At 27.4% G+C, this 24,409-nt stretch overlaps 3 protein-coding genes across 3 annotated transcripts; 2 read left to right on the top strand and 1 right to left on the bottom strand.

Moving 5' to 3' along the window:
• Positions 1-152: 152 nt before the first annotated feature.
• Positions 153-679, top strand: OCT59_018479 (uncharacterized protein; the record flags this gene model as incomplete). The annotated part of the gene is made up of 2 exons (XM_066148798.1): positions 153-398; positions 464-679. 2 exons carry the CDS (start codon positions 153-155, stop codon positions 677-679), a joined length of 462 nt encoding a protein of 153 aa, XP_066004691.1.
• A 4,686-nt stretch (positions 680-5,365) lies between these two features.
• OCT59_018478 (uncharacterized protein) lies at positions 5,366-7,909 on the top strand (the record flags this gene model as incomplete). The annotated part of the gene is made up of 12 exons (XM_066148797.1): positions 5,366-5,437; positions 5,515-5,631; positions 5,708-6,034; positions 6,114-6,311; positions 6,385-6,472; positions 6,565-6,713; positions 6,786-6,917; positions 7,006-7,186; positions 7,266-7,346; positions 7,414-7,483; positions 7,551-7,720; positions 7,794-7,909. The coding sequence occupies 12 exons, from the start codon at positions 5,366-5,368 to the stop codon at positions 7,907-7,909; spliced, it is 1,701 nt and encodes a 566-aa protein (XP_066004690.1).
• Positions 7,910-8,229: 320 nt separating this feature from the next.
• OCT59_018477 (uncharacterized protein) lies at positions 8,230-9,078 on the bottom strand (the record flags this gene model as incomplete). The annotated part of the gene is made up of 3 exons (XM_066148796.1): positions 8,230-8,524; positions 8,597-8,773; positions 9,044-9,078. 3 exons carry the CDS (start codon positions 9,076-9,078, stop codon positions 8,230-8,232), a joined length of 507 nt encoding a protein of 168 aa, XP_066004689.1.
• Positions 9,079-24,409: the final 15,331 nt, after the last annotated feature.

The following is a 24,409-nucleotide window of genomic DNA, read 5'->3' as shown; positions in this document are numbered from 1 at the left end:
TTTTTTATCGTAAAAAAAAAGATCGATAAAAGCCATTGATTGGCCAACAAAAATATCGATCTCACTCATGAAGACGATCTTTTATATTTCTGTATTTATGACATACGCGAAAAAATCACAAAAGTTTTTAACCACTATAATAAAATATTCTAATGAATAATACAATTGCTAATGCTACACTAAAGACTAATTATTCAAATCTTACACTTTTGTATGATTTACTTCAATCATCTGCTCGTGATATTGATTTAATTAAAAAAGACGATGAAGAGGAGTATAAGCACCTCTTCCGAACGACTATTGTAAGCTCTAATACCTGTAAAGACTTCCCACTGATTACAAAGGAAAAGCAAGAGATTGTGGAAAATATACGAAAAGAACAAATAGGTCTAGATACGGTGAGAATTTATATTGATTTATTTCTTTGAGTGAACGTTTACTAATGAACGATATTAATTTGTAGACAATAGATATGTCCATTCATTTTTTAGTAAATAGACATGAACCGATAATCAACGTAGGCAGATTTGGGTTTACTAAGTCTAATAAATCTATAATTAAAAATCCGAAAGGATATCAAATCTGTACATTAAATACTACAACTGATTTGATGAAGAAATCATACGCTTGGTTGAAACTTTATACAAGGTTGGCTTTTGCAAAATTTATATTTAATTAATGTATAAAAAGCATAACTAATTATTATTTTTCAAAATAAATAGAATCGGTCAAGAAGCCCTGTGTTTTTTGTTGACGAACTATTCTATTTTTCTTGAGCTCAAAAATGGATGCTATATACAAATTATGGGTCCATCCATCAGTAGAAAACGTCCCATTGAAGATTTGGATAAATCTTTCAAAGCCGCTATCTTAAATGATCATAAAATTATAAAAGTATCCAACACGAATTCCATATCGAACTTGTTTTTTTCTCATTCAATTATGTTTTTTGGTCCCCTAATATATAATAAAAATCATCAGGAAATTTTATAGCGCGAAAAATTGCGTAAGTTTACGATTTTGTAAGTTTATGAAAGTTTATGGCATAATATTTCGAAAAATTTCAAAATATTACGTAAGTTTACAATTTCGTAAGATTTATGTGATATTACGGTTAAAATATTACGTAAGTTTACAATATCGTAAGATTTACGCAATATTACGGTCAAAATATTCTGCAAATTTACGAAACTGTAAACCTGCGTAATATTACGGTTGAAATATTTCGAAAATTTACGAAACTGTAAACCTGCGTAATATTACGGTTGAAATATTTCGAAAATTTACGAAACTGTAAACCTGCGTAATATTACGGTTGAAATATTTCGAAAATTTACGAGACTGTAAATCTGCGTAATATTACGGTTAAAATATTTCGAAAATTTACGAGACTGTAAACCTGCGTAATATTACGGTTGAAATATTTCGAAAATTTACGAGACTGTAAACCTGCGTAATATTACAGTTAAAATATTTCGAAAATTTACGAAACTGTAAACCTGCGTAATATTACGGTTGAAATATTTCGAAAATTTACGAGACTGTAAACCTGCGTAATATTCCGTTTCGAAAATTTACGAGATTGTAAACTGCGTATGCAGTAGAACGTATACAAGGGGCATGTGATACTATTGAATAATCAAAAATAATATAAACACCTTTTCTTTTATATAAACACCTTTTTTTTTTAAGTTTGGGAAAGCAAATTTATTTTTATTTACGAATTTTTTATTATTTACAATTTTTATATTAAAAATTAAAGTAAATTCTAATTTTTATTATAACTTAATAAAAAAATATACATTTGATACTTGTTCGCTACTATTTTATAAAATAGTACCCTGGGGCTGTACGGCGTGGACGTCGATTATCAGTCACAGCCCAAAAAACGTGAGTCTCAGCCGATATTTGGTACTGGACTGGGCCTGTCATCGCAATTAATAAATAAAAAAATAAAAATAATTATCTTCACGATACGTAGGTAAGTTTTCTCCTGCTCCTACGATCGTCGCGCGTATCTAAAATTGATCAAATTTATCAAATTTAAAATGTGAACGTAAAATAGAATGTAATATTAATTATAAAATTTTATTATAGTATAATTACCCGGCCTCTCCCAAAATCTCGTTCTAAATTCGCGATAATATCTTTGGCCGGTACGCGTCCACGCCAAGCCGAGCCGATCGGGGGAGTACCATTACGATAAAGGACATAGTTCTAAATATCAAAATCAGTTTGAATATTCGGTAAATACATTTAATTTAAATGAATGTAATTTTATTTATTTACTTACATGGTAATCCCTGACGAGGTTCCTCCACTTTTGGCTGCACTGTTGCCCGGAAACCCTCGTTTGAAATATTCTATTTATTCTGATTCAATTAAATGGATTGGTTAATTTGAATTTAAATTCTTTCTTAAAGAAAATTATAGATATTAGTCATAGCGAACCTATTGGCAACAGAGTCCCAAAAATCATGGCGGCTTCTACCATTAATATTATGGTAGGCGCGGTTTCTGTCGCGGCGTATGTCGACAAGTTCGTCCATCATAGCCCAGTTCCAATGGACGTTATAGGAACGACGACGTGTTTGGCGAGGCATTATTAGATTTGATTTTATTTTTATAATTTGATTTTGGGATGAGTAAAAATTTGAAAGAAAGTCGTAAAATGTCACTTTAAATAAAATTTGAACAATACCTCTTTGGTTTGATTTTATTTCTCGTTTCAATTAAAATTTAATTTATTAGACTTTTCATCATTAAACATATTAATTAAATCTCATGCGGATATGGATTATCTAAATATAAATATCATGATTCTAAATATAGATATAAATCACTTAATTTATTTTAATTTTTTTTTAAAAAAAAATCTTAGTTTGATTTCAATTAAAAATAATTAAAAATCATGTACATGTTTTGGTTATTTAAATATAAATATCAATATATTATATTTAAAAATAAAACAATTTATTATTAGCACATTCTATTGAATTTTTTAAAAAAAATCATCAATATATCATATTTAAAAATAAAACAATTATATTCTGATTAAATATTTTGCGTACATTTCTTAAAAAAATCATAAAAAAAATCTTGTACGTCGTACATGCAATTACTAAATATCATCCCCTTGTGATAAATAAAAAATTACGCAACACAAATTCAACACAAACTCAACACAAATTTAACAAATTTAACGAAATTTGGCCAAAATTAACAAATTTTTTACCAGAATTATCAACACAAATTGAACACAAATTGAACACAAATTTCAGTCACGATTTATTTATGTCACACCCGCTATACGATGTACATGATTTCTGGCCAATCAAAATTAGGCTGATCCTTGCATGTAATTTAATCATTTAATCATTTAATCATGCACGCGTTTTTGTCTTATTTATTTTTGTTTCTTATTTCTTTATTCTTTTGTTCAATATTTTTAATTTTTTTGTCTCTTCTTTCTATTATTTCTTTAATTATATACAATATATTTACATATATTTCATAATTTATTGCTTTGCAGGTATAGAAATATTTGTTTATTAATACTAATTATTTTCATTTTTTTTTACCTCTTTGTTATTTTGTATCGTAATACTAACAATAATATCCATGTTTCCTTTATTCCTTTTTACTTGTACTTTAATACTAACGATACTAACAATACTAACAACATGTTTATTTTTTCCTTTCTCTTTATTTCTTTATTCTTTTGTTCAATTACTTTGCAGGTATAGAAATATTTATTTATTAATACTAATTATTTTAATATTAACGCGTTTTTTTTACCTCTTTGTTACTTTATGTCGTAATACTAACAATACTATCTACGTTTCCTTTATTTCTTTTTACTTGTACTTTAATACTAACGATAATATCCATGTTTCTTTTACTCCTTTTACTGTTTCTTTAACTCTTTTTACCTTAATACTAACAATAATAACAATATTTCTTTTATCTTTATATCTAATACTAACGTTACTATAGCTGTTTCTCTTCTTTTTACGTCTAATAATATTGTTACTCTACTCTTTCTCTTTTTTACTTTTATGTATTCTGTATATATTAATAAATACTTGTAATTTTTTATGATTATATCTAATAAAACATACATTATATAAACTTATAGTACAGAAAATGAAGTATTATTTATCGAAATATTTTGAAATATTACGAAATATTAAGTTGTGTAAAATCACAGAATATTACGAATCGTCAAATTATGGAACATTACGCATCATAGAATTTCGAAATATTTTAAAAAGTTGCGAAGTATTACGCAGTAAAATTACGGAATATTACGAATCGTAAAATTACGAAGCCTTGCATACAGTAATATTTCGAAATATTTTAAAAAGTTACAAAATATTACGCTTACGCAAACTTGCGGCGGGTCTGAAAACTTACGAAATATTATGTAAAATTACGAAATATTGCGAACCGCAAAATTACGGAATATTACAAATCGTAAAATTACGAAGCTTTGCATATCGTAATATTTCGAAATATTTTAAAAAGTTACGAAATATTACGCTTACGCAAACTTGCGGCGGGTCTGGAAGCTTACGAAATATTATGATGTGTAAACTTGCGCAACTTTTCGCACTATATAATTTCCTGATGATGGTGAATTGTGGCACGGGCTGCCAAAAGATCGTAAGTACCAAAAAATTCTTACTGTTTTTTTTGTAATAACTAATAAATAAATAATGATTTCATTAGATATCCTTAATGTTGTTAAGTTTTCGTATCATAACGTTAATATGTCGAATACCGTGATAAGTTATATATTTCCGAAACAATTCAACTTGAAAAACGTATTTACCTGTAGAGTTTCTCATGCATTATATTATACTTATATGGATAGGAGAAAGGAAATAGATGTAAGTATATATATTTATTAGAATACTTATTAATTGGGTATTATTGTAAAATGATCAATCTATAGCTTATTTTAAAAAATAGAATTTACATTGTAAATTTCCGGATTATTTAAAACATCTACTTCCGTATATTGATCACATAATTAAACGTCATAATATATGCCAGTATAGACATTTGCTTAATACTTACTGCCCGATCCAGGTAATTTTTTTGTGTTTATTTTAATCAAATATTGAATTATTATTTTTTCTTATAATCTGTATTAAATATAAAGGAAACAAGTTTAGTTGAGTGCAATACCTATCAGGTAATATTTTAAATATTTTAAAATTATCTTAAATTATTATTAATTTCTAAAAAAAAAATTACTTAATAATTCAAACAGGTTAAGAAGTTTGTTGTTGGAGTTTTAGATTTTATATTTCCACCCGAATTTTTTGGTGACAAAAATAACAAAACAGTTATTTATAATATGATAAGTGTTTTTATTGAAAAACGTCACTCCGAAGTAGTATCTTTACATGAAGTCGTGCAAAATTTTAAGGTTATTGTTTAATTTTATTCTATGTATTAAAATGGTATTTGATTTATTAACGAAATATATATATTTCTAATATTTAGATTAAAAAATGCCAATGGCTTAAAGGCAATAATAATTTGGAAATATTGAAATGTACCGAAATGTTGTACGAATTAATTTGGTGGATTTTTGAATGTTTAGTAATTCCACTTCTCAAAGTAAATAGATATTTTAAATGATTTTATTTTTTATTTTATTTATAGTCATTAACAATTTCTATATTAATATTTATAGCTGAATTTTTATATAACAAATCATGCTAAACAAGGAAATAGGTTATCCTATTATCGAAGAGAGATTTGGTTTAAAATGGTTGAACAAAATCTTAAATCTCTAACGAGTTCTGTATATGAAAAAATACCGTCAAAGAATGAAGAAACAATTTTCAAAAACAGGAAACTGGGTTACTCTGAATTAAAATTCCTCCCTAAAGATAACAAAGGAAATCTGAGACCTATTGTTAACATGAAACGTCCGATGCGTACTTCCAATAATATAAAGCGACCAAAATCAATCAATTCCATATTAAATATGACGTTTCAGATCCTTAAATACGAAAAAGTAAGTTTATTAAATAATTTGAATTGAATGTTATTGTAAATATTTAAATATTAATTATTCTTTTTTTTTTATTTGGTAGGAAAAAAATCCTTCGTTACTAACTGGGTCTATATTCAATTATAACGAAGTTCATGCTTGTTTAAAAGAATATAAAAAACACTTATCTAATGATGATAATCCACGACTTTATTTTGCTAAAGTTGATATTAAATGTTGTTTCGAAACAATTGATCAAAATATTCTTATGGAAATAATCGAAAAAGAAGTTCTTACTGAAGTTTGTACAATAATAATTTCTTGTTTGCATAATATAATATCTTTTTTTAATTTACTAATGATGATTTTTTTAGTACCAATACTCAGTGAATAAATTTGAAGCTATTTATCTAAAAGGTGGAACTATTTATAGAAAATGTGATAACTTTGTTCATGATTCAAGTAAAAGTTTTTCAACACATTACTTATTGTACTTTAATTTAATTATTTTATTTTTTAAATTTATTTTGTTTTTATCATATATATATATTTAGGTGAATTTTTGTCTTTTCCGAAATACAGCGCCAAATTAACTCAAAATTATAAAAATGCAATTCTTATTGATAATGTGTATGAATCTTATATGGAAGTAAAGGATGTTCTTGAATTGTTGAAAGAACATATTCAACAAAATATTATAAAGGTAATAAATACAAGTGAATATTATTTAAATGATTTATTTAATTATTTTAACTGATTAAATTTATTAATATAGGTTAATGAAGAATATTATAAACAAAAAGTCGGCATTCCACAAGGATCGGTACTATCATCCTTATTATGTAGTATATATTATGGAGTTATGGAGCAAGAAGAATTTAAATATATCATTAATAACACGAATGGGGTAAGTATTTTTAAATATTATACTTCAATGTACTTACTGATATATTTAATATTTAATTAATATTATAATATTATTTAAATATTATTAGTTACTATTGCATTTCGATGATTTTTTGTATATAAGTACAAACAAAAATAATGTTATAAAATTTATCACAACAATGCACCAAGATGATTTAAAGTATAAAATCGTCGTAAATGATAAAAAAAGTATGGTAAACTTTGATTTAACTGTTAATAATAATAAAATAAATAAAGTTGATGGTTATGGTACGTATTTGCTATTTTATTTTATTTTATTGATTGTTTTATTAATTGTATTGTAAAATATTAACTGAATTTTAATAAGAGTTCCCGTGGTGTGGAATATTAATTGATACTCGTAATTTGGATGTCAAAGTGGATTATTCAAGATACAGCGATTTATCCCGTTAGTATTCTATAATTAATTCAAAAACTATTTATTAATTTACTTATTATTATTTATATTAAATTAGATATTGCTAACATTTTAACTATAAAATCGACAAAGACCCCTGGTACATGTTTAAAGAAAAAAATGATCGAGTAAGCATTATGATTAATATTATGCAAATTATTAATTTTGAATTAATATAAATAATTATTTATTCAGAATTTTGTTAGCAAAAAGCCATAAAATTTTTTATGATACTTCGCTAAATACAAGAGAAACTACCCTATTAAATATATACCAAAATTTTTTAATGGCTGGAATGAAATTCCACCACTGTATAAAAGGAATGTCTAGACAAAAATCCCAAAGAAATGAAGATTTCGAATTTGGTAAATTTTGATTAAATTTTAATAAATTTAATTATTATTTTTTACTAACGCAATTTTTTTGTTATTATTACAGAAGTATTACATAATGCTATTGATCATTTATATTTAGTATTATGTAAAACTGATGCATCAAGTAGATATTCCTTTAATATAAATAAAAAAGAATTTATGTGGTTAGTGTTGTTATAATTTAAATTTATTTTTATCATAAATATTAACTTCATATTTTTTATTATTTAACAATAAGGCTCGGTGCTAATGCTTTTTATTACATTTTAAACAAAAAACAAAGCTATCATAAGGGAGTACTTTCACATTTTAAAAAATTTCTTGAAAACTCCCGGTTAGATAATTTAAATCATATAGTAGATTGTAAGTTATCATTAATTTTTAATAAAATAACATTTTAAGTTTTGGTATTGTTTAATATTATTTCTTTTTTATTTATTTAAATGAAATAATCTTATGATATTAATTAATTAGTAATACAATAGTGAAATTATAAAAAATTATAAATCCATATTATATACAATATTAGTATGATATCTTGATTGTAATTTAATAGAACTAGTACAATTATCCATTTTTTTAAGTTCACCTTTTACATCAATTGGAATAAAAAAAGATTTTATACCAATCAATAAACTTTTTTTAACAAAATCAAAAAGTTTATTTAAAGAAACTTTGTCATTTTCAAAGGATTCTTTATGAACACAAGAAATATGTGTTGCAAGAATTTGTCTACAATAATCTTCAGTAATAATTTTATCTAATAGGTTTTCAAATTCTTCCAATCCGATACTTCTAAAAAAAGATTGTTAAATAATAATTTACTAAAACAAAATAAACTAATATAAAAACTTCAAAACCGCATACCTAAAATGAATTTCAAGGTCCTGAGCTTTCTTTACTATAATACTCTTGTAATTATATCTAAAATCTGAAAATTTTCCTCTGCAAATATTGATATAATCTTTAAGTTGATCAGGATTAATTGTAGGATCTATTGTTTTTAGTAATACTTCTAATGAATTATCCGAAGGGTTCCTGACTCTAAGAAAAAGTAATTTTAGCTCATCTATCAGAATCTTGCTAAATTCTCCCTTTATTAGAAAATTATTAAAAAGTCAATTACAAAAAGTTTAAAAATATTAAAATTTGCAAATTTCTTTCTTTATCTCGTCCATCTTTATATAAAAAGTACGATCATACAATGTATAACAAAGATGTGTGATACAAATTTTTATTCACGGGCTGAGACTTTGGTAGTACAAAAGTTTTTTTAGATTTTTTGGGACGGATGAAATTGGTAATTCGTCCAACCTGTTTTCTTTTTTATTTTTAACGTGACGCTTCATTGTTCATTGTTGTATTGTATTTTGTTAGGATCTGGGCTTATTTTGAAATATTTTGATTTCAAAAAGTATTACTTCAAAAAAATTATTTTTTCATTTTCTTTAATGAAATAATATCCATTTGTTAAATCAACCGATATAAATTCAAACAACATAAAATTATGTGCATAAAAATTTTGGTTAATATAAAGTCTACCCGCTAAAAGTGTTTATTTACAATTCATAAATAAAAATTTAAATTATTCCAATTATCGTATGCTTTTCAAAGTCAAAATCTTCTATATCATACCTATTCATCAAGTTTCTTGCGCAAAGCTTATTTCGGTTTTCTTTAGGCATTTGATAGTGAACGATATGTAAGAAATATGTGATATATCAAAATAATATACAATTATCATTGGTTGATCCATGATTGTGTAATCTGTGTAACCAGTATGTAACCCATAAGATCTTTTTAGTTTGTTTTTTCCTCACATTCTTTATAGGCGTGTTCTCTCTTTATTAAGAACTTTTAGGCGAAAACTTGTAAGTTTAAAACTTATCTCGTTTCTTAATTCTACAAAGTTTAGATCAGAATTTTTAATTTTTTCTCTTTCTTAGATAGTTTTTCACTTTCTTGTAAGTCAATTAACGCGTTTATTATTCTTATTTTTTTATTTTTTAAACATGTTTTATTACTCTTATTTCCTAACTAAACCACATTGATTTATTGCAGGCGGGTTCTAACTTCCCATTTTCTCCTCCCTTTCTTTGCTTTCTTATTTCATTCTTAGGTGTAATAACGTTATTGTTGTTATTTTTCACTTTCTTGTAGACGGGTCCTAACTTTACATTTCCTCTTTGTAAGTCAATTAACGCGTTTTATTATTTTTTTAACATGAATTTTGTTACTCTTATTTCACTAAACCACATTCAATTTTGCGCTTTCTAACTTTCCATTCTTTTTTTTGCTTTTTTAGGCGACTTTCCTTCATGCCTTTCCCTTTCTCTTAATACTTATTCTTCTTACTTTCACCTTCCTTACTTTATGTTTCAGAGGGAAGTTAAAGATGTTAGAAACGAAACAGGTAGATTTGCAAGGTTTCCTTGCGAAATTTTTTTTTTTTTCAATTAGAACGAATTTCTTTAAGCAAGTTCTTTTAGGCGATATCATAAGATTCCTTTCAAACGAAGAATCTGTAATAATGGTAAATTTTATTTATATATTTGGGTTTTTTTTTATGGAGAGCAATTTTCTTTAGGTTTTCATTCTTAGATGTAATAACGTTATTGTTGATATTTTTCACTTTCTAGTAGACGGGTCCTAACTTACATTTCCTCCTTGTAAGTCAATTAACGCGTTTTATTATTTTTTTAACATGAGTTGTTACTCTTATTTCATTCAGTTTTGCACTTTCTTCTAACTTTCCATTCTTTCTTTGCTTTCTTAAGATACTTTCCAATTTCTTTAAGCAAGTTCTTTTAGGCGATATCATAAGATTTCTTTCAAACGAAGAATCTGTAATAATGGTAAATTTTATTTATATATTTGGGCTTTTTTTATGGAGAGCAATTTTCTTTAGGTTTTCATTCTTAGGTGCAATAATGTTATTGTTGATAGAATTGATATTTTTTACTTCTTAGTTTTTTTTAGATGAAATGGGATTTTGTTTAATTATTTTAATTATGTATAATAATATAATTATGAACAAATAAAAATAACAAGTACATTATTTCAATAAATTAGTTGATTTTTATATCATATATATAGTATATAGTATTGTATACATATAAGTAAATATAAAATTATAATATAATTAGTATATTATTTAAATACATTTATAATATTTAAAATATATTCATACGAGTTTCAATTTATATGATATATATATTGTTTATATATAATTACTATATTATATATCACATTAAAAATATATATTAATTATGTATTAATTATATATATATTATATTATTTTAAATATAACAAATATATTGTATCAATATTGTTAATATATATTTATAATATTTAAAATATATTCTTAAGAGTCTCAATTTTATATTATTTATTTATTATTCATATATAATTATTATATAACAAATATATATATAATATAGCAAAAATTTTCCTTAGCTGGTCTAAATGGAAAACAAAATAACAACGAAATAAGAAAAACAATTGAACTAGCCGAAATGACAAATAATAACACTAGAGTTACTCCAAAAACAAGGACAGAAAGGGAAAAGTCCTACCAAATTCATAACACGTCCCCCAAGAACATTCAAAACAGCAACGCGACCTATACACAAGACACGAACATTCAAAGCAATAATGCGACCTACACAAAAGACGCAAACATTAGGTCCCCACAACAAGAACAAGACGTACACAATTCTAATAGTAACATTAGCGACATTAACACTTTTAACTTAGTACTCATGGGACACAACATTAACGGAATTGGACCTGACGACTTTAAACTCAACATATTAATGGATTATTGCGCGAATAAAAGAGCAGATATTGTGGGAATAGTTGAAACTAACAAAGACAGAAAATACGGCAAATTCTGGAATAAACAAAATCTGGAATATATCTCATTCTGGACTAACAAAGACAACAAGATCAAGGGATCCGGAGTGTGTATTATAATCAACAAGAAATGGGAAAAACATTTAGGAAAAATTAATAGAATTAGTGCCTACTACATAGAAGCCCGGCTACTACTCAAGAATTGCACACTTATAATAGGCGTCGTATACATGCCACCATCTGACACGGAAATGAAAAACGAATTAACCAATCACATAAAAAACAAATTTATTAACCATAGCAAAAAGAATAGATATTATATTTTAATAGGTGACTTGAATACGTATATTGATAAATCGTTGGATTACAGCGGCCCTTCTAAGCTTGGAAAAAAACCCTCTAACATTATCACATGGTTAGATAATACTTTCTTTGTGGATACATTTAGGAAATTAAATCCCAAACAGAGAAGCTTTACGTGGTCAAATAAAATTACATCGACCAGAATCGATTACATCTGGGCGGATCCTAAACTTGAAACTAGAATAATGAAGATCACATATACCAATCAGCAGATATTACAAATAGCGATCACAACATTACGTTCGCAAAGATCTCATTCACAGATATAATAGTTACCAATAATAAAGGGGTAGAAGAGCAGAGAAAAATACAAAACGTATTGTATACGATTATGAAAACACCACAAATGAACAATGGAATGAATATGAAAACTACCTCAAAAGCCTCTGGAAGATAAGGCCTTCAGATACGTAGAAACTCATGGACGAAGTGAAGAAGCACCTTAAATAAACTATGGGACATTATATGCAAATGTATACAGCAGGCATCACTTAAACGCATCCCACGCGAAAAGGTGAAGTACCAAAACAAACCATCAACAGAAACTATAAAGAAATTGAAGACTCCTCGAAAGAACGTAAGGATCTCCTATACGAGAAGTATAATGAGAAAATTATATAAGAATGAGTTGAAAGGAGCGGAGTTGCTCAAGGCATCAAAAGGGATCAAAACTTTCAATGAACGATACGGAACAAATATATCTGAGTTAACAGAAGACACAGATTGGCACACATGGAAATGCGAGACTAGAAATTGGCTGAAGATAGTCAGAAGAAAGTAATCAAAATGAAAGACAAAGAGTGTAAAAAGCAATAAAGAGAAGGATAAGAAGAAGGAAACAACAAATGATCACTACGTACTAACAGAAAATGATCAATAACATATTAGACAAGATATACTCAAAAATTAACCTGGACGAATCCGCATCCTACGGACACTAGGAAGAAATTCTCTTAAACACTAAAGAGAAGTCCAAGAAGAAGCAATTAACGCATTTTCATCATTATTCCGTGCGAGAAATCACAAATTTGAGAACCTTCCAGAATATGGAAAACCATATATGAGCCACGAACTGACATCAACCCACAAATATATGATCACCTGGGTGACACACCGATAGAACAAGAATGGAATGAGATGCTCAACACCATGAATGACAGTTCAGCGTCGGGTATATCAAACATAAGTTACAAACTAATAAAAAAAGCGGGTATTGAAGTTAATAAATTATTTAGGCAATACACGGGCTTGTGTTACTACCTACAGAACATACCAATAAAGTGGAAAATATCCCAACTTTATCCGATCCCCAAGACATACGATTGGGATTATAACCTAGCGAGAACGCGTCCGATCCTTTTGATTGAATATCTACGTAAATGCGCGGTAAAAATCATCACAAAACGCCTCGGAAGTATACTCAGTAGGCATGAAATCTTGAAAGGACCAAATTACGCAGGCCTACCTGAGGAATCGACATCAACTCCACTCACAATGATAAATAGTATCTTGGAAGACGCCTGCGAAGAAAACAAAACAGTATGGATTGTATCTCAAGATATGGCAAAGGCGCTTTCGATAGCGTTGGGATGTTTCCCTACAAAAAGCCCTAAAGAATTAAAATCCCAACTACTATCATCAATTTTATCATAAACATATATAAGGATCGAAAGATAAGAATTATTACAGCTTATGGCTTAACGGATGCTTTCACTGCGCGTGATGGTATCGATCGAGGAGGGTGATATCGCCCCTAATATGGAGGATTTTTTATGACCCTTTACTCCACAGAATACAGGAGGACAAATCATTAGGTTACTCTATTGAGCTGAAATGGCCGTATAACACAATTTGTAATGAGAAACGGAATGTAAGAATACGAACCGCCGCATCAGCATACGCAGATGATACACAATGGATTGCTAAAAGTAAAAATGAAGCAAGAAAAATAACGTTAATTGCTGATGAGTTTTTTGATATTAATGACATTAAGATAAATGGAGAAAAATCCGAAATTATAGTTGTTAATCCGGAAGATAATAATGAAGAGGAAAGGTTTATCGAGATAGGGAAAAATAGAGATAAAGTAACAGCCAACAAAGGTTCAGTCCCAATACGAATACTAGGAGTATGGTTTAAGGCGGACAAAGGTGACAAGCATACAGAAGGAATAGTGAAAAAGGAAATTTCGACAGTGTTAGGAGCCATCAGACGCAAACATTTAACTCACATGCAAGCAATATATATCATTATACTTGCCACCCATATTAAATGGGATGGGAGAATCCCCTATCCCATCCCATCCCATATCCCATCCCATTTGCCAAAATCCCCCCTCCCATTTGCCAAAATCCCATCCCAATCCCAAATCCCAATCCCACCCATATCCCATATCCCATATCCCATCCCTTATCCCAAATAATCTCATTGGTCAATTATCATGTGACGTTACACAAATTTCCAAAAAAGGAAATTTTGCTTTCCGCAAAAATTGGGAGATTTTGGTTTCACAAGTATTCCCAAAAAGGAAATTTTTACGCCGATCATATAATTCTGGCCAGCATTGCAGCCATTACCAGAATATGAGCAAAATTAAGATCCGAATAGATTTACGAAGTTTATATTTTAACTCCGGCCAGAATTACAAATTACAAGGGTTTAAATCCTTATCCTACATACCCCATTTTTTAAGATCAGATTTTAATGAAATTCATATCGTTGGATTCGTCTTGATGCAAGGAATTCAATGGTAGTAAAATTGTATTTTTAAAATTAATATTGACTGAATTATTATAAAAAATGTATTTTGTAATATATATTATTTAAAAGTAGCATATTAGCAGTTAGTAATATATTAATTATTTTATTTGAATTAATAATTTTGATGATGATACTTTTTTTTTAGATTAATTTAATTTTTGGGTTGTAAATATTATTTTATTAAATATTTATGCAATATCATATAATAATAATCCATCAAATTATATATTAGAAATAAATAATCAAACTTTTTTTTATTAAATGCCAAGCACAAAAAATTAGTATTATTTTTAAAGAACAAGTTTCTTTTGTTAAATACTAAGCACAAAAGTTAGTGTAATTTGGCTTAAAAGACTATATGCTAAATCACTGATGTAATTTGCGTTAAAAAAATCAAGCCGTTTTTTATTAAATGCTTAACTTAGCAGCCCAAAAAATTAATGTAATTTAATTTAATTAAATGCTAAACCAAAAAATTTGCATGATTTAGGATCAAGTCTTTCTATTAAAAGCTAAATACAAAATTAGTGTAATTTGGCTTAAAAAACTAAATACTAAGCCATTGGTAATATAATTTGCTTAACAGCATTTTCTTTATTAAATGTTTAGAAAAAATTAAAAACTAGCTAAGCCCAAAAATTAATGTAATTGATTTAATTAAATGCTAAGCCAAAAAAATTAGCATGCATGATTTGGCTTAAAGATCAATTCTTTTTTATTAAAAGCTAAACACAAAAATCAATGTAATTTGGCTTAAAAAATAATGTTAAATTATTGGTATAATTTACTTGGCTTAAAAATACTGAGGCTTTTTTATTAAATTTTTAGAAAAAATTAAAATTAGCTAAGCCCAAAAATTAATGTAATTTAATCAAAAAAATTAGTATAATTTAGTTTAAAGATCAATTCTTTTTATTAAAAGCTAAGCATAAAAATTAATGTAAAAAACTCAAATGCTAAATCATTGAACATTGTTATATTGGTATAATTTGCTTGGCTAAAAAAAATTGAGCCTTTTTTGCCTTTTTTATTAAATGTTTAGCAAAAAATTAAAAATTAGCTAAGCCCAAAAAAATTAGTAATGTAATTTGATTTAACTAAATACTAAGCCACTTTCTTATCATCTAATATGATTAAAACAAATATATATAGTTAACCAAAAATGTGAACTACCCCAACTCTTTTTTTAAAAAAAATAAAAAAAAGAAAACCCAAATTTCAATTAAATAAATTGTTACTTTTAATCATAATGGTATATTTACTTTATATTTGTATTTGTGTACTAGTATTATTTTTATATTTAATACAAATATTAAAAATTAATATTTTATTTAATAATAAAACACTGAAAGCAATATTTTAACTGATACAGATACTACTTTGAATGATAATTTGGATTATTCAAATATATTAGATGACACAAGTACAATTTTAGATGATATTGAAAATGAAACTTTAAATTTAATTCAAAAAAAATCAGGTAAAAGAAGGGACAAAGTATGGGATTACTTTGATATTGTAGATATTCCAAATGATACACATAAAGGAGCAGTATGTAAATTTTGTAAACAATCATGGAAACGTGGAAAGCCAAACGAAATGAAATCACATTTAGCTTTAAGATGTTCCAAAGTTCCACACAATATTAAAATAGAATATTTACGTATGATTTCAAATGAAGAAGTTTCTGAACAATCTATTAGTAAAATTAATAAAACAGATAATAGTGGGAATATTGATTTTACAAGAGCTGATAAATCTTTAGTTCGTTTTTTCATATGTTGTGGAATACCCTTTTCAGTTGTAGATTCTCCTTTTTTTCAAGATTTTGTAAAAAGTTTATGTTTTGAATACAAATTACCAAAACGAACAACCTTATCAACTACTTATTTAAATGCAGAATCAGTAAATGTAATATTAAAAATTGAAGAAGAATTGCGTCAATCAAAAAATTTAACTTTAGGTTAGAATTTTTAATTTTATTATTATATATTTCATAAGAATTTTTTTTTAAAAAAAAAATACTAAATATTCCTTTTTAATATTAGGAGTTGATTCATGGACTAGTCCACTTGGACAAAGTATTTATGCATTTGTAATAATAACTCCTACACGACGTCAATATATATATTCAATTAATGATTTTTCATCTCAACGTCATACAGCTGAATTTAATGAAGAAAAAATGCTTAAAGTTATTGAAAATGTAGGCAACTCTAAATTTATAGCAATTGTTACAGATGCAGAGGCTGCAATGCAATCAGCTAAAAGAAAAGTAATGAATAAATATCCACATATAATGGCTATCAGATGTATAGCTCACCATATTAATTTAATAACTAAAGATATAATTTCTATTGATTGGGCAAAAGAAATACTTCAAAAATGCCAAAAAGTTATTTCATTTTTTCATGGTACACACTGAGCTGGAGATGCATTGCGTAATAAAATTAGAAATTCTTTTTCTAAAGGAAGTTTGAAGTCTTCAGTTAAAACTCGTTGGAGCACAGCATGGGATGTCTGTGATTCAATTTTATGCTTAGAAAATAATATTAAATTGGTTGGTATTTTTTTAAAATTATTTTATTTATTTTATATATTATTACATATAATATTAATATACTCTTTTTAATATAAAGATTTTTAGTGAGCAACCTGATATTTTTATTAATGCCATTAAAACTAAAGCTATTATTCAAGATAGGCAGTTTTGGTATAATGTAGAACAATTAAAACTGATTTTAAAACCTGCAAAAAGTGCAATAAAAGCTCTTGAATTTAATACAACTACATTAGCTGACTGTTTTTTTGAATTACTTAAAATGGCACAAGCAATATCAGAAATTCCCTCTTTTCAAAATATTGATTTTAAGAAGAAGTGTATTGCTATTTTTAATAAAAGATGGAAGGAATTTGATATTAATACTTATATGGTAGCATTTTTACTCCATCCAAAATATCGAGATAAAAAATTAAAAATACAATTTAATAATTCAAAATTTTTTATCTAATAGATTTATAATATAAATTTTTAGCATCTTGCTTTCAGCAAAAGATTTTTAAAAAAATATCTAGGGAGGCTATTAATATTTGGAAAGACCAATTTGGTGGTGGGAAAGATAGCTCCAATCTTTTGCTTACACAACTTAATTTATATTGAGATAGAGAAGATCCTTTTGATGATCCATATACAGAAGGTATTAGTAATCCTATAAATTGGTGGACTTCAGTAGAACTTAAAAAAGGAGAAGATCCTATTAGAAAACTTGCATTAAAAATGCATGGAATTATGCCTCACAATGCAGATTGTGAAAGAGTTTTCTCTATCTTAGGATGGTATCTTAGTAAACGGTGTACTAAGTAAGTAAATTCAGTTAAACTATATGTATATTAATTTTAGTTATTTTTATTTAATATCTTATTTTTTATAGAATAAATATTGATGAGTTTCAGGCTATGGCACAAGTACATTCATATCTTTTAATGAATGCAAAATCAGAATTAAAGTTTTTAGATGATGAAATAACTTCAGAAGAGCTTGATGAAACACTAAATCAGATTGTATCATCAATAAATAATGGAGTTGATTTATTTGATGACAGTGATAATAATAATCTTGAAATTGATTTGGTTTTTGATGATATCAATGAAATTGAAGAAACAGTAAATTTAGAAGATGTAAATAATTATGAATTAGAAGTCTCAAATTTTATTAATTTATCAACAAGTATATTAGATGATAAAGATGATGATATAGGTAATAATAAAGGTGATGAGGAAAGTATAATGCATCATGGAGATCTAAGTTTTGATGTTGATGAATTAATAGATAAGTTTGAGTTAATTCAAAGTTAAATTGTAATAAAAATAATAAAATAATAAACTGAATAAAAACTTTTTATATAAAAAGTAATCCATTGCTTTATAACATGTTATTTTTAATAATATATTATAAAATACATTTTTTATAATAACTTAGTCAATATTAATGTTGGGAATATAATTTCATTGCCATTGAATTCCTTGCATCGAGACGAATCCAATGATATAAATTTCATTAAAATCCATTAAAATCTGATCGGTAAATCTCTTAAAAATCGGGGGTATGTAGGATAAGAATTTAAACTAAATTCTGACCGGAATTAGTGGTAAAATTTCTGGAATGCCGGCCAGAATTATGTGATCGGCGCATAAATTTCCTTTTTTGGAATACTTGTGAAACCAAATTTTCTCATTTTTTTGCGGGAAGCAAAATTTCCCTTTTTGGAAGTTTGTGTAACGTCACGTGACGATTGGCCAATTGGAACAATGTTACACAAGTAAATGGGATTTGGGATGGGATTTGGGATTTGGGATGGGATGGGATTTGGGATTGGGATTTGGGATGGGATGGGATATGGGATGGGAGGGGAGGGGATTTTAAATGGGTGGCAAGTATATATATCATCAACACGGTGCTGCTCCCAAGACTCGAATACAGGCTGAAGACTACCATTTGGGAAGACAAGAAATACGAAGAAATCTATAAACCAATTATGAAAGTAGTCAAGACAAAACGCGACTTCCAATTAACTGTCATAACAACATCCTCTACTCCCGCACAAGGAATCTGAAAAACCTTTGGAGAAATCAAACAGCCGTGCAAATAACAGAATTTTTAGTAGCTCTAAACTCTCAATCGAAGCAGAGATATGCTCAAAATGAGACTAAAAAAGCGCAACTAACGCTAAACATTACATCACGCATATTAACGACTGACCCCTTGACGTTACTGCCTCCCAACAAGATGTGAACAATCTACGTACAACGTAATAAAGGAAAGCACACGACTATCTTTTCAAAATTCACCCGTTAGCGGAAAGTGAAGAATGGAATATACCAATAATCGGCCTACGACGTGAGGAATTTCGTATACCAACAGGCGTCAGAGTTGCAAAAAAAGGACAAAGAATTTATTATAAGGAAAGCAGCAGCCCTCTCAATACATGGGGCGCTACAGTTACTAAACCACAACGCATCAAACACGATTACATGGCAACAAATTTGCGACATTAACAAGAGACAAGCAAGAGGTAGACCAAGGCTGGCTCACTACGCTATCAGACCTCATACAACAGTCGACCCAACTAAAAGACCTCATCGCAAGACAACATGAGCCCCAAATCAAATTCAGAAAGAGCAGAAATTGACAGCGTAAGCCCTAATTAATTATGCAAGCTTTTAAGATGACAAAGAAAATGCCGTCTAAAGACAGTAGGAAAAGGAGTTTCCGTGTACACACACCAGGATGGCACACTAGCATGTGACAAATTATTAAAAAACATAAGATAGTGAAGTTTACAATACAACACGGGCCATGGAATAGTAATAACCAGAAATGTGATATGCGGTATGATGCAAAAAGTCATTCAACGTTGTAGTGGCTGTAGACTAAATGATAAGAAGTCAACAAAGAAAGCTATAACTGCCACTTCAACAGGATATTCGGGACTGCTTGCATTAACAGAATCTTTAGTTGCCAAAATAACTCGATACCAAAGTTATTAAAGATATTATAGAGACTAGAAAGTGCCAGGGAGACAATGTATTTCGAACAGATATCCGACCGTATACAAATTCAGGATTATGATACGGCCCTCATCTGAAACACAGGATAAATCAAATAAGAAGACGGGACATATACTTGCTCGCACCAATTAAGATCAATATTCAATCCATCTAATATAATTGACATATATACAGATGGCTCGCTAACAGATCGCTTTAATACAAATTTAAACGACTTTACAAAACATATGGCCAATGGTGGGTAATAATAAATGATAAAAACGAGGTAATATTGGAATGCAGCAGCTCAATTACAGAGCGGCTTATCTACGCGTGCAGAGTTGGGGCTATTTTATCAGTATATTGGTTTTACAAACGGGACGAGCGAATATCTTTACAGATTCTCAGCGCGATAGATAGCATCAACCACACAAGAATAAATTTAACAAATGGAAAAAACAAAATTCGAATATGGTGTAAAAGCAACAATTACAGCATAATTAGTAGTATAATTAATCTAATTGACAGCAAACATTTGGAGATAAAGCTAATAAAAGTTAAAGGTCATCGGGAACAGAATAATGAAGAAGCGACAAGAGTGGCTAAGAATGACAGGAAAATCAACGTGCATCGCAATTAATGATTCACAACGAAAGACTTAAAATATGATTTATACTGGGATGGTAAGAGGGTTGACGACACATCAGGAAATTTATAGATAATTTATGTAGTACTGCACTTAGAGGCATCATGTCAGCTTTAATCATGCAGCGCAGAACAATTTTCAAGATACAACTCGCATGATAGAAGAGAAAGTTACTTGGGCAATATTTAAAAAAACGCGGGATTTAGCTATGCAACACAGTAAATAACAATTTCAGCAAACACTTGAAGTTTCACAAACAATCATTACCAACTTTGGAAATTATGAAAGAAAGAAGATATGATTTATATGGAGATGTAAAGTGCAGGTTATGTCTTGTAGAAAATGAAGATGATGATCATATAATTTATTCACAGCAACTCAGAGATAAATGGTTAATAATGGCCAACAATACTATAAACAAATGCGAACAAATGCTTAAAGACTTTCTCTCAAAAAAGAATATATTCAACTAAATCAAGAGGATATACAACAACTACATCTATGGAATAGAAATTTCTTTGTTCATACAACAGGTTTTAACCAAGAGTTGCCTATCCTATTTGTACATCTAATGTTAAGGAATCTTTTTCAAAAGAAGATATATAAGCTGAGGTGTAGTCAAATCAGAAAAAGCTACACTAACAATTGCTTCCCTTTTTTTAGAAATGTTTATTACTGAATTTTATAAGGTTATTTGGCAACCACGTTGTGAGCATAGTTGCAGATTGGGAACGTACTGAAAAGGAATTAAAAAGCAAGATTTAAGGAAAAAAATATCAGCACAACAACGTATCGTATATGAAAGAATTCCAACCCAACCCAAGAAGTAAGATGGTACATATGACCTGAAGGGAAGAAAAATTTTCAAATGTGTGAACAGTGGTCAGTTCTTTAGAAAAAACAAGACAATATATAAATCAATTTATTAAAAATGGAAATAAAAAGGGTAATTTGGAAGGCATATAACAATCTCAAATTATATAAATACAAATATAGTTCTTCTTTTTTGTTTAGAGGGTAGTGAAAGCATTTATTAAAGCCATATGATGATGATGATCCTATATAATCTGATAGCTACTTATGGGAGGATATAGGTGAATTTCATAAGGTGATGGTAGGGCACGGGAGCAATCTTATGGATGGGGGACCGGTTTGGAGTTTTAAACAAATTAATTATACATGTAACAGAACTTTCTGTCTTTTATATAATTAATAAACTCACAAATTGCACTACCTTGCAAAAAAAAAAATATATATATATAATATATTAATAAATATATTTTAAACATATATATACTAAACATTAAATATATATATACTATATATTTAATATATGTTAAATATATTATATATATATATTGAATATACAAATACTATATCCTAAATATATATATATAATATATTAATTATATAGTATTTATATATTTAATATTAAGTATTTATATATTAAATATATTATTTCAAATATAACAAATATATTGTATTAATATTGTTAATATATATTTATATATTTAAAATATATTCTTATGAGTCTCAATTTCATATTATTTATTTATTAAATATATATAATTATAATATTGTAAAAATATTGTAAAAATATTTTAAAAAATCAGAGATTTCAGCAAAGTATATCTGGCTAAATGAATACTCGAATAACCACTATGCTTATTCGAATACTCGAATATACTCGAGTTATTCGAATAACTGTTACATGATTCCAAACACTAATATGTTGAAAACTTAAAATAAATAATGCATAACAAACAATAAAAATCTTATACCGGAAGCTGTTTTGCAGTGGCTTTTGCAAATTTATTTAGATAGAAGGAGGAATTAGAATCATTTTGAGGAGAAGACGAAGAAGAAATAGAGTTTGTGTAAAATTTTGAAAGTGATAATTGAAATAGAACAGGATTTGAATTTCTTATTGCAAATTTTTGTGGTTGAGAGAACATAACTTGATGGGTAATAAAACGAGTTAATAAAATATTTCTATGAAAATAATGGGCCATTTCAAGCTAATTTGGAAATAAAAAAAATTTAATAGTTAAAAAAAGAACTGATAAATGATCCAAAAAAAAATTTATTTATGCAAATCATGCAATTCAGTAGATATTAAGAGTGCAAACTTAATGACATAACATAACATTAAGTTACATCATATCATAGACGTATATTAGATGTAATTTAGAGTATATTTGACATAATTTTTAAGAAAATGACTTATAAGACATAACTATTATATAATTTATGATCTTGATCTTATTAATAATAATAATAATAATATCTAAACAGTTGATCACTTGCATTTAAAATATTTTTTATTATGGAATGTATAGCAATCAAATTTTTCTTTCCCAATACACGAACAATTGGTATCTAGATATAATGTACTAGATATTGAATGCAGTCCAGACGCTTGATGTTTAAAAAATTGACATAATATATGAAAATATAAATTTTACTACCATATATTATAGTCATAGTACTCCCCTATATATAATATTCCTCTTGAGAAATTTTATAAAATTGTATAGTAGTAATAGTACTCAGAAGGGTATTTTACATTTATCTTGTGATTCAGTAATCAGATTTAAATCATCTTTTTTTGTTTAATAGTTTTCATTGAGCTTTTCAAAATAAAAAAAAAGATCACTCAAATTGGACTAGTAGATCGTAAGATATTTGCAAAAATGGAATTTTTAAGTTTTATTTAGTACTTGGGGTATAGGATCAAACCCCCAATTTTTGCAAAATATTCAGGGTACTATGGCTCATGATATATGGTATTATTATTATAATTGTTATTATTTATTATTATGATTTATGATTAATACAATACTAGATGTTATATGATAAGTGATTACTGATTAGTTTTCAAAACTTTATTAATCAAAGCAATAGGATCAAAATCTATATTTATGAATGTACAGTATTTAGAATTTTAATGAAGGATTTGCGGCAGGATTTCATATAGCGAATCAACAGGGAAGCGTTGTTAACGATCATCTCATTATCTGATTATTAAATATAGTTATGTGTGATAACTTGTTTTGTTTTCCCTAAGCCTTATATTCGTTTCTTCCAGAGTTCTGATGGTTATTGAACAAGCACTAATAACACGAATGTAAATATTATAACTTACTGAACGACATCATTAACTTGTACTCTTTTCAGTTCATACCGCACTTCCGATTTCGGATGGTAGTAACAGCAGACTCTTTTTCGCGTTCATAACGTATGTAAAAAGAAACATTATCATCAGGGCATTAGAATAAACAGAGTATAATAAAAACAAAAAAAACAAATCACACAGATATTTATTAAGAGCATATATTAATATATAATCAATTTTTATTAGTTTATATCACTTCCCGAACCTTTTATTACTATTTTATCATCTTAATCTTTATTAGTTGAATCTTGAAATTTTGTATCAGCATTCGATTTCCACCATCATCGCAAACTGCTACAGTCTACTGTCTATTTTTGAAAATTCAACTTGTTGA

This window comes from Rhizophagus irregularis, chromosome 27, assembly GCF_026210795.1.
Source record: "Rhizophagus irregularis chromosome 27, complete sequence".
NCBI classification, from domain to species: Eukaryota; Fungi; Glomeromycota; class Glomeromycetes; order Glomerales; family Glomeraceae; genus Rhizophagus; species Rhizophagus irregularis.
Note: the sequence above shows the minus strand (reverse complement) of the source record. Positions and strands in the feature narration are given on the sequence as shown.